This window comes from Carassius gibelio, chromosome B1 (assembly GCF_023724105.1).
Source record: "Carassius gibelio isolate Cgi1373 ecotype wild population from Czech Republic chromosome B1, carGib1.2-hapl.c, whole genome shotgun sequence".
In the NCBI taxonomy this organism is placed as follows: Eukaryota; Metazoa; Chordata; class Actinopteri; order Cypriniformes; family Cyprinidae; genus Carassius; species Carassius gibelio.
In genome coordinates, this window is record NC_068396.1 from 36,636,205 (window position 1) to 36,652,863 (window position 16,659).

The window sequence follows — 16,659 nt, forward strand, 5'->3', positions numbered from 1 at the left end:
ATTGCAGATTGGTGAACCTCTGTCCATCTTTAACTCTGAGATTATCTGCTGCTCAAACTCTTTTTAAACTCAATCATGTTACTGATCTGTTGCCAATTAACTTGTTTAAGTCTAAAATGTTCCTCCAGTTGTTTCTTTTTAGTAACATACTTTACACTTAACAAAACTGTTTTGAGATGTGTTATGTCTCTCAAAACTACCTTATTCTTTTCCTTAAAATACTACATTTCCTCTGTTTAAATATTTGTTATATGTTTAAACTATATGTTTTTATGGTTTGTTCTGAATTAAATATTGCTTTATGAAATATGAAATTGAGAATTTCTGTTTTTATTCACTGGGGTTTAGATGGATAGATTTCCTCTCTTTCTCACAGCACATCCTGTGGGTCTTATGCAATCAGAGAGTCAAGGATCTAAACGCCTACAGGCTCTCAATTATTTATTTATTTTGAATGAATGAATCATGACACACTTCTCTCCTCTTCATTAGGAGACTGAGGACATCTGTTAGTACAGCTTTACCCCAAATCATCAGGCTGACTCATGACATCACACTTTGTATGAAAATGTTTTATTTCAAAGGTCTATACATATTATACAGCATCTCATGCATTCGAACAAACCAGTCGCTCAACAGGCTTTTCATTCAAGTCAATTCAGTTCATGTCCCAGACATAATCACAGTATTTTCATTCAAGTCATAAAATATGGCAGATCTTCAACAGGGGGTTTGTAATGTGGATCTGTCATGTTAAACCTAGGTTTACATAAATATATCATAGTTTCTCTCACATTAAAATGTACTGAGCAGAATCAAAATGACTGTACATCAGTGAAAATATTTTAATGGCTTTGCAATGTTAGCAAATGCAACATAACGCATTTTATATGCCAGGATTAAAATGCAATGGTCAATTATTTAATAAATAAGCTTATTCTAACCCATCTCCAAAAGATGAATAGAATGTGCTGTTTTTGGTAAGCACACATTATCGTCAGTGTTCTTAGTTGAAAGTGGTTCTCTTTCTCTCAGTCGGAGTTGTTTCACTGAATCTGACACTTGTCCAGCGCTTTGCTCTGTTTTCTGCTGGCTTTGGGCCCGAGGACCAGCCGCAGGTCGGTGCCGAAGCTCGGTCTGCGGGCCAGAGGGAACAGCGCCCCGCACGGAGCCTCGCACGCCGCCGCTGTGCTCCCGCCCTCCGCCCGCAGCGCCTGGTACGAGCGGATGGACACTTTGCGGTGCTGCGAGGGTCCGGTCTCGAGGGGGAGACCGCCGCGCCGCGCGAGCGCCTCGAACACCTGCTCCAGATTAACGCTGTCTTTGGCGGATGTCTCGAACAGAGCGCAGTCGTTCCCGAGCGCGTGGAGCACCTCGGTCCGCGACACCGCGCGCTGCTCCGAGGGCAAGTCCACCTTGTTCGCGCAGACCACCGTCGGCACACACGCCTTCTGTTTGGATCGGTGCAGCGCCGCTTTGGCCGCGACAATCTCTGCGTGCAGAGCGCGCACCTCCTCGAACGAGCTGCGGTCGTCGAGACTGAAGACGAGCAGGAATATATCACCTGAAGAACACAGAAGAGACGACAGAGGGTCAGTATCTGACATATGAAATAATTCATGATGCTGATTCACTCAATTTATTATTATTTTTTTTTTGTCAGGAAAAAACAAAATATTCTATCGATATCAGAAGGTTAATGTCTATATAAAATAACTTTTTTATTATCTAGCTCTCCATCTCTCTGTGGTGTTTTGGAAACCCAACGTGACACTAACAGCTTCACAGCAATTATAAAGCCATCATCAAGCCATAAAAAAACAGAGGAATGCTGTACATCCTAAATTTTCCTAATTAGAGTGTGTTTGAAACTTTTAAATATACAAATAACTATTTCATAAAATATGTCCAGAAACAAGCTTCAAATGAAAGCAGAACACTTTGGGGTTTTACAAATAACCTCTGTCTACTCTTCATCAATTTAATGGTGCTTCGGGAAATCACTGACTGATGTGAAGGACCAAAGTGAAGAACAGCAAGTTCTTGAGAGCATCTCATGAGGAGCGCTGTACAGCTGAAACTATTCTTGATAAGAGCTGTTACACTTTTACGCACCGGTCAGGATGGACAGCCTCCTCTTGGCGGGGAAGCTCCTCTCCCCGGACGCGTCCAGTATGTCTATCTGATAGGTCTCTCCGCGGATTTGGTAGAGTTTCCGGTGGAAATCCTCACTGGTGGGCTCGTATCGCTCCTCGAAGCCGTCGCGCAGGAAGCGGCGCAGGATGGAGGTCTTCCCGACGCGCGGCGCGCCGAGCACCACGATGCGCCTGCAGTTCTGCGGCTTGGCGGCATGCGGCTCGTTCGCCAGCGGCGGAAGGCGTGCGTTCCTGTGCAGGACAAGCGCGGCCAGCTGGTCCAGAGAGGACTTTTTATCGACGGACGCAGGGTGCGCTTGACCCAAACTGGACGCGCGCACCACCCGCGCCTTCTGCTCCTGCTGCTTCAGCTGCGTCGTGGCCAGTTTGAGGATCCCCAGTCCTGCTTTGGAGAGCGTGCTGACGCTGAACCCGCTCGCGCCGAGTCTTTGCGTCGCGCTTTTGTACGCGAGCAGGACGCCGGGCGAGCTGCGCTTCTGGATCACCTGCAGGGCTGCGGCCGCTTTGGCGCTCTGCTCCATGACGGGACACATTGAAAACAGGCAGATCTGTCTGATATTGATCGGATGCATCCAGCTCTGCGTGTGTGCTCTGGAGAAGTGCTTATGGTGCGCTCGCGGCGCGCTGCTTATAAACCTGCGCGCGCGTCATCGGTGTGATTGACAGGTGCGCTGCGCGTGTATCCGGAGCAGTGCGCGATGATATGTGCCAGCTCTCTTAATGAGCACCACAGCTGCGATGAAGTCTGTTCGCTGGGCTCTATAGGTCAGAGTAAGTTTAAATAAAGAAAGAGAAAATACAACTAATCTAAATGAAAATACAACAGCCTACAGTCATTTATTATTAATGCATGCAATATTGAAGGATTTCTAAAGGTTAAAAAGCAGATTTCATACGCTTTCATTTTTTTTTTTTTTCTGATAAATACATAAATAAATAAAGCTTTTGAATGAGTCCTCTTTTAGCGGTTTCTTGTCACGTGACACTAAATGGCTCCCTTTAAGCTACATCTTTTTTTTTTTTTTGTCTTTTAGGAATCTACTATACTTTTTGAAACATGAAAACAACTAGAAAATTTACTGTTCCACATTATTGATCGAATAAACAAAAACAATTAAGCAAATGGAATTTCAAAACAGTGTTTTTTATGTCGTTTATGCATTTTATTTTTCCTCATTTGAATCTGTGATCTAAAGCAACTAAGATTTGAAAACGTTCCTCATCTTTAACACTTAGCTCATCTTACACTTGTTTATTTTGTGTTTTGCTCTGACTGACGCGCGCGCACGATCCCATCGCGTTCACCGGCGGCGCGCTGCACCCGTTTCCACGGCAACGCGTCTGCACGCGGAAGTGAGGCGCTGTAAACAGACGCAGGCTCTCTTCTGCAGTAACACACCTGCTGGGTTTCACCGCAGTCTGAGCTGTTATCTTGTTTATCTTGTGTTATCTTGTTTGTTTGATTGTTGGAGGTCAGGCTTCATGGCGAGTGTCGGGAAAACAAGCAGTAGGATTAATAAACGAGAAACGAGATCTCCATCAGGTAAGTTATTATCATATTAATATCAACTTCTGAACATGTTTAGTCCTCTATATTTTGCTGATGTTAATTTTAAATGTAAATACATTGGACATTGAAAATACATTCACTTTTAATATTATTCCCCAAACTAGAGCTGATATAAAAGGCACGTGCAAGGCTGTTTCCATACGCCTTCATGTGTTTCCATAGCTAAAAGCCGCTTTCATATTTGATCATAGATCTGATATCATTATTTGCCCTCATCACTTTACGTCAGTGTTTTTGTCTCGTTGCTTTGATAGCCGCTTCCTGACATATACACTAACAGTGTTTGTGTTTTTCTTCTTTTGTTGGTATACGTTTTCTTTTTTTCTCTTGATTGTAAGAGACATTGTTCATAGAAATGACATACTGTAATGATCTTTTAGCAGTCAGGGTTTTTTAGTTAAAATGTGCCTAATAACGTTAAGAGTTCAGAATATTTTTATGTTTGATGAGGAAAGTAAATTTGCACCATTTACACGGTCATAAGTTTGGGGTCACATTTATTTATTTATTTATTTAATCGTTTATTTATTAGTTTATTGTTCAATTTTTATTATTTTGCAGATACATTAAATTGATCCCAGTAAAGACATTCATAATATTACAAAATATTTTTATTTTAAATAAATGCTATTCTGTAATACTTTCTGTTCATCTGTGAATTCTGAAAAAAATAAAAAATAAATAAATAAATAACATTGACAATAATCAGAAGTGTTTCTTAAGCAGCAAATCAATATTGTACAGTGCAAATTTTAGGCTATGTTTAAAAACACAATGCATGTTTTTGCAAAAATCTAAGTATGCTTTCTTTGAAAAAACACTATTGAATGTCACAATATCTTGCTATGATTATAATCGTTTGACAGACCTGGTTTGAGTAGTCACATTATCAGAGGTGTGTGGTTTCTCTCGTCTCGTGTGTCAGATAAGAAGCTGCTGGAAAGCTGTGAGGAGATCTCATCATCATCCTCATGTGTGTGTGAGGAAGATCACAGCCCCGCTCTGAACGGACACGACATCCAGAGTCTGGCCATCACAGCTCAAGACCTGGAGAGGGTGAGAGAGTGTGTGTGTGTGTGTGTGTGTGTGTGTGTTTTACCCCACAAGGTGTTTACATATCACGTCTTGTTGCTTTTTAATTCACAGCTGCGAGTCCCTAAACCTCCGTCCGATTCCCAGAAGCCTAACTCGATGACCCGTGTTTACGTCCGTAAGACACGCCCCCTAGACGAGGTCAGCAGAGCAGTTAGAGTCACCGTAGCGAGGCCCCTCCCACTTGATGTTGCCCCGCCCTATCAATTTGAATATGCAGGTAGTGGGCGTGGCTTCATGTCAGAACAGGAAGCTCAGTGTGCTTGATGTTTTAAACTCTCTCTGTGTGTCAAAGTTCCCGGTGGGCCGCGGTTTGACGTGCAGGGGATGGTGCTGCCACACAGCATTCTGGGAAGCCTGGAGGATTTCAGGACAGAGATGCATATGCGAGGAGAAACAGAGGTGAGGGTCACAGACAGCTGAAATGGCACTTCCTTTCAAAAAAGCCTATGATACTTAGGGAACGCACAGAGTAATAAGCTCGGAATCATTATGTTTGTTCTAAAAGTCTGAGATATTTGACTGAAATCTTCTGTTACACTCGTTCTCAGCTGGTGCAGAGGATTCCAGAGCGACAGGAACCGCCCCCTCTGTGGCTGGAGGATGAGGATGAGGACAATATGACACATTCAGAAACTGGGCGGGGCCATCAGAGCCACGCCCTCCAGCACTGGGGCCGTCACATGACAGAGAGACGCAGACAGCAGGACTTCATCTCACGTGAGGAGAACAGAGAATGGGTTTTTCAGGCGGTCAAAATTAATGTGCATTTCTAAGATATTGATGACATACATCTAGAATTCCCCAAATTTCATAGTATTACGTAAAAATTGTTATGCTTTTCTTGGAATTGTATAGTTATTATTTTAATTAAAACTAAGAGTGCTATTTTTTTAAGAAATTGATGCTTTTATATTTATCAAGGATGCATTAAAATTATCAAAAGTGACAGTTTATAACATAATTAAGATTTTTTTTTTTTACAAAAGTTTAAATACTGTTCTTTCATATTAAAGATCCTGAAAAATCATATTTATCACAGTTTTCACAAAAACATACAATTTTCAACATTTATGATAATCAGAAATATTTATTGAGCAGCAAAGAATCATGTGACACTGAAGAAGTAATAATGCAAAAAAAAATCAGCTTTGATCAAAGGAATAAATTACACTTTAATAGATATTCACTATAGTTATTTAAAATTGTTATAATGTTTCACAATATTACTGTTTTTACTGTATGATTTGATCAAATAAATGAAGCCTTTGTGAGCAGAAGCTGCAGTATGATTATATAACCGTTCGTTTATACCATGTATGAAGCTCTGCTGAAGTGATGAGTCAGAAAACACTGCAGCCACTCCAGTCCCAATCAAAGGATGTTTCCTATAGCCAACCTTTATGTGTGTGTGTGTGTGTGTGTATTATTACATAAAACACCCGGTCAGACCCTTCACACGGGGGTTTTGTAACATGATGTCTGTCTGATCTAAAGCATCAGCTGCTGTGTGTTTCACAGGGTTCCTGCAGAAGCCCACGGGGTCTTTACTGATGAACCGCTCCAGCTCATTCAGACGGGTTCAGGAGCAGAGGGATCTGATCAGCACAGCTCTGCCCGCTGTCAGCGCAGGACACGTGAGGCTCGTCCTCTCTACACTGTCAAACCTCAGGATCGGGAGCTCATCATCTAAGTGTTATATCACAGCGTGTGGGCACAGATCCATCCTGTGACTCCTCAGCTGCATATAATATATATATATCTCTTCTCCACTTGAGTTCAGACTAAAACTGGAATGTTTCCAGGAAGGAGATATTTGAGTCGCTTCTTATATATTCAGTGCTTTTATAGTTCTGTTTATTAACTTAGTTTGTTCACATTCATCCTAAAGTCCACTCTCAACTGAAGCCTCTGACACAAATTCAGAGATTTCAATTATGCAGGCAAAAAAAAAGTGCTACAAATGACACATGAAAGCTAATATTGGCTTTTAATAAAAAGGCTAATTTCTAAGAGCAGGTGATCATGGGTTTGATTCTCAGGGAACATTTTGAAGAACAAATGTGTGGATGAGTCTGTTTGCATAGGAGCACATGAGTGAGGTTCCGTCACTGTCCTGTGCATCGAGTGCTCAAGCTCATGTTGTGTTTCAGGGTCATCGTGTGGGCAGTGAGTTCTGGAGCGTCCCGCAGCATTACGGGGACGAGATGAGCGGGATCACAGCCACTCTCACCCAAACTGAGAGAGGGAAGCGTCCCGCCGTCACACGCGTGGCTCAGCCGCTCAGCACACGCCTGGAGTCAGGTACACACACTCACTAACACGATCAGCACGAGCCTGTCCTCACACACACATGAGGACCGGCGCTGTGATGTCTGTGTGTGTGTGTGTGTAGGTAATGTGGCGTGTGAGGAGGGGAACAGCGGCTGGGATCAGAGTGTGTACCTGCAGCAGCGTCTTCAGGAGCTCAAGGACGTGCTGAGAGACTTCAGTCCTGTAAGACACACACTTTCATTTCTGTGAACCTTCTGAACATCCATTAAGACTTCATTCAGTATGCTTATGTCACTGATTTGAGGATTTTCTGTCCTTGAGTGTTCCCTGACGCTCAAACTGCTTCACACTTAATGAACACTGAAGGAGATGTGTGTCAGCATGGGTTACTGTCACAAATAGACACATTCAGTAACTCAGAGAGTACAGAAAGACTCAGCCAATGCCAAGATCATGGGTCTGATTCCTCAGAAATGCTTGTAATGTAACTAGAAAATTAAGAAGTCATTTTCTATTGAGGTCAAATGCATTAGACTGTAAATTTCACTTTCACATTACATTAATTAAGATTTTTTTAAATAATACATTTATTCATCAGTGATGCATTAAATTGATCAAAGTGACAGTACAGACATCATTTTATATAATTTACAAAATATTTTTTTTTTTTAATGTTTCTTTTCAACGTTCTGGTCATCAGTGAATCCTGAAAAAGAAAATATATCAAAAGTTTTCACAAAAATAAGAAGTAGCACAACTCTTTTCAACAATAATCAGAAATGTTTCTTGAGCAGTAAATCATCGTATGAGTCTGATTTATGAAGATCATGTGACTGAAATGATGCTGATAATTCAACTTTACATCACAACAATAAATGGCATTTGAACAGATATTCACCTAGAAAATATTTCACATTTTACTGATGTTTTATCAAGTAAATGCAGCCTTAATGAGCGAAGGGACTTAAACATTAAAATCACTTCTGTGAGTCGATGGAAGATGTTGAAGCTCGAATCTTAATGTTCTTGTAATATAAAGCTGATGAAAGCAGACGGTGTGTTCTGAACAGAGTTTGAAAGGCATCTGTTCATTGAGGGTTTGAATCAAGTCCCAGATCTTTTGTGAAGATCAAGAGAAGAAATCCTGAGTGACTGTCAGTGTGTAGAAGTTCATTAGCAGTGTCAGTTCTCTATCAATACCTGCGCGTGTGAAATGTGCCGCCGCTAAAGGACTTGAGCAGCACGAGTGGAGCGGGTATAGTCCAGAGTCTGAGGCTGCTCCTGCTGCTGTTATCGTGTGAACTGTATTACTCAGACGCACACATGTGTCCATTAGCCCTGGAGAGCAGATCCACACATCTCCTGCAGTGATTACTAGCTATCAGCACAGAAACAGCAGCTCTGCTAGTGTCCTGTCACACACACAGACAGAGCGCTAAATCACACTCTCTTCATCATACAGAGTCATGTGTAGAAGAAATCTCAACAGAATATAGACTATAAAGAGAGAGAGAGAGAGAGAGAGAGAGAGGAAGAAAAAGATGCATATGCATGTACACAGTTTAAGAAATAGTTATTCAATAATAATAAATAACAGATAAAATAATATATTAACCTGTTAACTGTCACCCGTCCACTCTGTGGGACGCCTACATTTACTTCACTATATTACAATTAAATCTAATCTAATCTTGACAAACTATATATCGTTGGAAAGGCCTAAGACTCCCAAATATATATTTTACCAGTGTTTTTTGCAAAAAAATTATGTAGGAAACAAAGAGTTTTGACCTTAGTTTAAAAAAGAAGACTTCCTCATTGCCTTTTTCTCTATCACATTTTAAAAATCATCAGAAGTTATATATCGACTGAAAACTTAAAATCTCAAAATTCATCCTTTAAAACCCATTTTAAAATCAGACATTGCATTACCATGTAAATGGTACATCAATATCATGTTACAAAATATTTTCATTCATGAATTATAAAAATTTAAGTTTGGATCGTGCACTACAAAGACAATTTTCAAAAATGTGAGTGACAGTTAAGGGGTTAATATTATGTATTACATATATAGGAAAATATATATATTGTATACATTTTATGCAAAAGAAAAAACATTATTTCATAAGTAAATCACAAATTAATATATAAATAATAGATAAGTAGAAAAATATCTATCTATCCATCTACCTACCTAAGATAAAGATGTAAATAAAATGTAAAAATGTTTCTTAAAGTATGTTTATTTATCATATATATAATTATCCTATTTAAATGTTACAGTGTGTGTGTGCTGTGTGTGTGTGTGCTGTGTGTGTGTGTGTGTGTGTGTGTGCGTGCACGTGTGTGATGTGTGTGCGTTTGTGTGTGTGTGTGCGTGTGTGTGTGTGTGTGTGTGCTGTGTGTGTGTTGTGTGTGTGTGTGTGTGTGTGTGTGTGTGCGTGCACGTGTGTGTGCGTGTGTGTGTGCGTATGTGTGTGTGGATGTGCTGTGTGTGTGCTGTGTGTGTGTGTGTGTGTGTGCTGTGTGTGTGTTGTGTGTGTTGTGTGTGTGTGTGTGTGCACGTGTGTGTTGTGTGTGCGTGTGTGTGTGCATGTGTGTGCTGTGTGTGTGTGTGCTGTGTGTGTGCTGTGTGTGTGTGTGTGTGTGTGTGTGGTTAACTCTGTCTGTTCTCGTCAGACTCGCTGTACTTTTTCGCAGCTCATCTGCAGATCTGGTTTTCTTTCTCAAATCAAACCTGTTAGCTGATCATCACAAACACTCACGTTCAGCTCGAGTGTTTGTTCCTCAGTGGGTTCTTCTCTCACATCTCTGATGAGTCACTAGACATCGTTCAGTAAGAGAGTGTGGATGAGACGACGGAGGAGCTGTTCTGTGGAGAGTCTGATCGCGAGCTCTGATCTGTGCTGTTTCAGGAGGCTGATGGTCTGGAGGTGGTCGGCTCTGGTCTTCCTGTGTCTCCACGCTCTCCTCTGCCGGACGAGAGAGAGGACGAGGATGAAGAGCAGAAGGAGAACCAGTACGACTCTATCTCCTGTGACTGTGGTCCTGATGGGACGGCTCTGTGTTTGACCTGCTGTGTTCTCCTGCAGATCTCCTCTGGAGCTGTATGAGGACGTGCTGACGGAGGTGGAGCTGCGTCCCGCTCTGAGGGTGTGTGGAGATCTGGCGCTCTGGACCGGCAGCACTTCCTCCCAGCAGGTATGAGGAGAGAAACAGCTCTGCGGCTGTGTCCAGTTCAGATCCAGACAGACACACTCCATCTCATGCTCACTGATGCGTAATCTTGACATCTTTATACAGTAATCAAAGTTTTTAATGGATTTGAAATGTTACCTGGCAACTGCAAATAATGTAACTAAGCCGTGAACTGAACAGATTCAAAGTTTTGAATTTGATATATATATATATTTTTTTTTTTCATCATGCTGAAATTTTTTAAAAACTCAAACTTCTAGTTGGTGGAGTAACACTCAGTATAACGGTGTAAATCACTGCCGTCTCAACTGGTTCATCATTGTGGTATAAACATACAAGATAACCACTCATACAGTGTGTGTGTGTGTGTGTGTGTGTCAGGGGCAGCAGGGCATCTCTGTCAGGCTGATGTTTGAGACGGTCACAGGACAGAGTGTGAGCGCTGATCTGGAGCTAAAGAATGAAGGAAGTACTACGATTTACTACAGCTGGGAGAGACTGACGCAAACACACACACTCACTCAACACTTCTACTTCAACAGCACTACAGGTACACACACACACACACACACACACACTGACATCAGAAACCTCATTGAATCAATATGATTTTTTTATAGTTTTTTTCTGCTCACCAAGGCTGCATTTATTTGATTTATTAAATACAGTAAAAACAGTAAAACTGTGAAGTATTATTCTAAAATAATATTATATTATATTTTATGTGAATCTGTGTTCAAGTGTAATTTATGTCTGTGATGCTCCGCTGTATTTTCAGCATCATTCCTCCAGTCTTCAGTGTCACATGATCTTCAGAAATCATGAAAATATGATGATTTACTGCTCAAGAAACATTCCTGATTATTATTAGTGCTGAAAACAGTTGTGCTGCCGAATATTTTAGTGGAAACCATCATACATTTTATTTTTCAGAATTTAATGTGTCCTTGATGAATAACAATATAAATTTATATATGAAAAAAACAACTTTTGACCACTAGTGTCCATATTGAGTATCAGATGTAGATCGTCTGTTGATGTGTGATGCTCTCTGTCAGCGGTGATTCTGCCCGGCTGCACTAAACACATCAGCTTCATCTTCAAGAGCGCGTCTGCGGGCATCATGACTGAAGTCTGGCGTCTGCACACACACCCGCTGCTGATGGGCGGAGCTTCACTGCGGGTCACTCTGAGGGGCGTGGCTTTAGAGCAGGACAACAGCGCCCTGCAGAGAGCCGCGCTGGAGGTGTGTGTGTGTCTCATTTAAAGCAATGAAAGCATTCATTCAGTGGAAATGATGCTGTGTGTGTGTGTGTGTGTAGAAGGAGCTGGAGCAGAAAGTGTCCGTGTCGCTGTGTGGACGGATGGTCAGGGATCTGCTGAGAGGAGTTCACACTCCAGAACGCCCCAGTTCTCCTGCTGACCTCTACATCACAGACGAGGAGCTGTTCAACACACTCAACCCTCGCGTGCGTGATCACAGCACACACACTCACACACGCACACACATGCGCGCGCACACACACACACACACACACACACACACACACACACATATATATATATATATATATATATATATATATATATATATATATATATATATATATAAATTATATTATGAATTAACTAATTATAAATTAATTCATTCATTAATTAATAACAAGTGTATTTGTAAATTAATAACAATAATAGTGTAGTTTTTAGATTTTTATAAATGTTTCTGTATATTTGTCCCAGTCCTTGTCAAGCGTTTACTTTATATAACATTTAAAAAGTATACATTTTATAATATGAAATTTTATTTTATATATTTTTTATATTTTATAATATATTATAATTATTATTTTATATTATATAAATCATGCATGCTAATATATTTAGATACATATACATATAAATTAATAACTTCATATTTTATTAATATTATTAATGTTTTATTATATATTTAAATATTATTATTTATTTTATATGTATGTATTTATTACACATATTGCATACAATGTTATATTATATACTGTACATATAAATAATAAATATTTAAATTAATAAAATTCATTATGAATCTATTATTTCAGTATATTTGTATATTATATATAACACTTGAAGTTTTATACATGCATATACACACACATAGAGAGAGACACAATAATATATTCTATGCATTTAAAATTTATAATTGTAATATTTCCATATAATACATAATATTGAGTGTTTCATAATATTTGATGAACATTGAGTTTATCATTTTTCTGTTGCTGACATTTTATAACAGTGATGGGGAAAGCCACAGGAAGCTGTGTGTTACATGAACAAGGAGTAAAATGCATTGCTGAAACCCTCCAAAATTATATAAAAACATATATTTAAATGGATTTAAAGTACATCTTCATGGCTTGTGGTCCCTTTCAATGCATTACAGCAAAGCTGCAACATTAAAGCTTAGATGAGAAATGAATCAGTGCTTTCACAAGACAACATAATGCACAGATATCAAGTGTCAACATCAGCGCTGTACAGTAAGAAACTGAAGCAGTGAGTCAGACGCCAACCATTTACCCAGAAAACCTTCAGATCCTCATCAAAACAGCTCCATGAAAAAACCTCTCATCATTAAAGGTGTACAGAAATACAAAACAGAGCAGTGGTGCAGTTTAGTCCACAAGATGCTTTCATTTAATCAACATAATCACCATAAAGCCTCAAATCATAACCATCATAATAATAATCATCTTTAATATGACAGGAGGAAATAACAGTTGTATAAAGGACTCATGTATTAGATTTGGCCAGTCGTATTTATTTTCCCGTGTCATAATTGATTTATTTTCCATGCATGAGCAGAAAGGACGAGTTCATCTTCACGTCTTCTGTAAACTACGACATGCACAAACTTCAGCCTCTCATTTGGACTTCCCTCTAGTTTTCACTCGATGTTCGGTCTTGCTAAACACACGCTCGTACACACAAACAGCCGTAATCAGCTCCATTAAGCAGATAATTGCTGGAGTCGTGTAATTTAGGGCAGAACATGACTGAGGCTCAGAGAACAGCTCAGCGTGTTCCCGCCGGAGAACAGCCTCACTGAACCTGGAACTGACAGACCATCCGGACTAAATGAATGCTATGAAACATGTTGTTCTGACAGTTTACAGTTGGCTGTGGTTGTTGTTGTGCAGCTGCAGTACCGGCGCGAGGCTGTGGAGGCGCTGCGGGGCCTGTGGGAGCAGGTCAGGGGGTCAGGAGACGCTCAGCCCTGGGATCTGTCTCTGAACACACTCGGACAGGTACCGCAGCAGTGCCCCGTTCACATACACTCACTGCATCAGCCTTCAGAACGATACATAGGAGACAAATATTGATTACTTTCCATTACATTTGAGGACATTTTCCTAATCATTACTTTATTGCAAAACAATTACATTCTCATTGCTGTAATGTCAAAAAGTGACATTATTTTAGTTGTAAAATACATAGGTGGCTATTAACCCTAAAAATAAGAAACAAAATGAAAACAAAAATAAAAAGCATACACTTTTCATTCAGTATGACCTGAAATACTGTACTAACTCAAGCCATATTTGAAAGAAAAAAAAAGATTAAATACAACAAAAATGCAAAACAAACTTACTCAAACTTTAAAAGTGCAAAAATATATACAAATACAATTCTAAATCTAATAAAAACTGTAATACTATATCAGTTATACTAAAATAACACTGGCACTAATTAATTTATGGTAAATTAAGCTTATTTTCAGGCCATTAGTTTTCATTTAAAATTGACCTTTCAGCATTTAATATTATTTTTATTTATATATATATATATATATTCTACTCTTCTATTTTTGGTTTTGTGCTGGTAATCATATTGGGATATTTTGCATGCTAATGACAGGAATCTATCCCTTGATGTGATTGGTTATTATTGTGTGGTGTAACAAAAAGAAAAAAAAGGTGTTTGAAACTGCATTTCTTGACTGGCACAGGGTTTGTCTGAAACAGGGGTAGACAGGTTCCTCACCTGTCTGTAGCTGAAGACACTGATGAGCTTGTTCAGGTCTGCTTGATTTGGGCTCTTAACATACCTACCCCTGGTCTAAAATCATATTAAAAACATCAAATAGACAAATAAACAACATAAAAATTATTAATAAAAACTTTATTTTCACTACATGAGGACTTTAAGCTGCATGTTTGCTTTATTTGACGGCCAGACTGAAATAAAGCCAATGAAAAAAAAAAAAAGAATTATCCGTCAGTCACTGCATGAAACAGAGCAGCGTGAACATTGTGCTAAACATCCCTCACTCAGGTTTGGAGTGCCGTGACTCGTGAGGGACAGTGAACAATGTTAATGTGTGTGTGTTTTGTCCTGTAGCTGCTGTTGTCTGTTACTGAGAGCGACGGCGAGAGCAGAGAGACGAGTCTGAGCCGCTTTAACTCTCTGATCCTGGAGCTGCAGCAGCCGCAGATACACAGCACACCTGTGCCAGCGCGAGACCTCGGGTGAGACACACACACACACACACCGCGTGATGAACATGGTGATGACCTCTGTCTGTGTACAACAGTGTGCAGTTATGGAGGGAGCTGCTGGACGGTCTGGTCTGTGAGTCTGTGAGACTGAGACACTCGCTGGACCTTCAGGAGAACAACAGCTGGACAGACACCAGTGAGGACCACACACACACACACACACACACGCACTCGTTAAAGACTACGCTCTGACATTAACCGTGCCGATCCGCAGCTGAGCAGGACGAGGAGCGGAGAGGAGGAGTCCAGCTGATGAAGGACGAGAGGAGACGCATGAGTGTGAGAGAGCTGGAGGAGACCCGAGCAGTGCAGGTGAACCACTCAGAAGAGCTCAGCTACTGCACAACAAGCTCAAGAACATCTTCTCAAACCCAGAACACCCCAGCACACATCCAGCGTGTGGTGTGTGCGGCTCCTGTGGTGCTCACTCACTAGTGCACATCTCTCACTGACTCACACTCTGCTAACCGCTCTCAGCGCAGGACAGATTAACCCTTTCACACCCGCTAACAGTGTGAACCTCTCGCTCTCTCTCTCGCTATCTCTCTCTGATCTGTCTCTCTATTTCACACACACACACACACACACACAGTGGCAGTATAAACTGACAGACTGTGCTCTGACACTTTTAATACTCTCTCTCTCTCTCTCTGTGCGTGTGTGTGTGTGTGTGTGTGTGTGTGTGTGTGTAGGAAGCTGGGAGCACGAGGAAACATGTGCGAGAGGAGAAGAACACAGACCCTAGCTTCACTACTGATCACACACACACACTTCAGGACAGATACAGAGCGCTGCTGCACACTCAGGTCTGTGCGCATTATAGTCAAAAAACTGTGAAAACTGTCAGAAAATACTACAATTGAAAATGTGCTGTTTTCTATGTAAATATGTTTTAACATTTTATACATTTCTGTGATGAAAGCTGAAATTTAAGCATTGTTACAATCATTCAGTTTTACTGTTTTGCTGCTCAAGAAACATTTATCATTATTATCATTGCTGAGAATGAATTTATTCAGGATTCTTTGATGAATAGAAAGTTCAAAAGAACAGCATTTATTTGACATATTAATATAACTATAATATAAGTGTATGTGATAGTAGTGTGACTACAGCAGGTGATTGTGACATGATACACTTACGACACATTCAAACCCTCACACACTCCTCTGTGGTGTCTGATCACCCTGTAATGTTTGACATTGTGTGTGTGTGTGTGTGTGTTTCAGGTGTACGTGCTGATGGAGAGGATGGTGGATTCTCTGTGTGATTTACTCGATGACACTCAACACACTCCTCAGAGAGTGTACTAGACACAGTTCTTCCGTCTGTCTTCATTTACTGTCTAAAAAAAAGTCATTTTCCTGTCAAGAAGAACCTTTGTTGTGTTTCTCGATGTGTTTGCATGTAAGTTTTAAACTAGTCGTTCTTAAACAACTGAAAGGTGATTCACTTTGATTAATGAGGTAATCTATAAGCTTGTCCATCAAGCATTTCATGTCTGAATGGCTGAATCTATCTGACCGTCTTTATTAATGACCACTCAAAGTTATCGCTATATTTCTGCTGTAATAAACATTTAAACTGGAAATACTTCAGTATTTTATGAAAACTGCACCATCATACTGTACATGAAAAAAATAAAGTAATTTAAATAGAGTTATTTATTTATTTATTTAGTAATACAGTATAGCATACCAAACCTTTATGCTGGGAGCTCTCGGATTTCATCAAAATGTCTTAATTTGTGTTCTGAAGAGGAACGAAGTTCTTACAGTTTGAACGACTTGAGAGTGAGTTCATTTATATTTCTTAATTATATGGTCGT

At 40.2% G+C, this 16,659-nt stretch overlaps 2 protein-coding genes across 2 annotated transcripts; one reads left to right on the forward strand and one right to left on the reverse strand.

Annotated features, from left to right (window-relative positions):
* Window positions 1-564: 564 nt before the first annotated feature.
* rasd2b (RASD family member 2b) lies at window positions 565-2,755 on the reverse strand. The gene is made up of 2 exons (XM_052545389.1): window positions 2,116-2,755; window positions 565-1,564 (listed from the first exon to the last, which is right to left on the reverse strand). The coding sequence occupies exons 1-2, from the start codon at window positions 2,726-2,728 to the stop codon at window positions 1,047-1,049; spliced, it is 1,131 nt and encodes a 376-aa protein (XP_052401349.1). The 5' UTR covers window positions 2,729-2,755; the 3' UTR covers window positions 565-1,046.
* mycbpap (mycbp associated protein) lies at window positions 2,654-16,490 on the forward strand. Its single transcript, XM_052545369.1, has 19 exons — window positions 2,654-3,699; window positions 4,652-4,782; window positions 4,873-5,038; window positions 5,114-5,220; window positions 5,370-5,538; window positions 6,340-6,455; window positions 6,972-7,122; window positions 7,214-7,314; window positions 10,011-10,114; window positions 10,188-10,296; window positions 10,675-10,843; window positions 11,352-11,539; window positions 11,616-11,762; window positions 13,473-13,580; window positions 14,674-14,801; window positions 14,867-14,967; window positions 15,046-15,143; window positions 15,524-15,637; window positions 16,061-16,490. Exons 1-19 carry the CDS (start codon window positions 3,639-3,641, stop codon window positions 16,142-16,144), a joined length of 2,352 nt encoding a protein of 783 aa, XP_052401329.1. The 5' UTR covers window positions 2,654-3,638; the 3' UTR covers window positions 16,145-16,490.
* The last annotated feature ends 169 nt before the right edge of the window (window positions 16,491-16,659 follow it).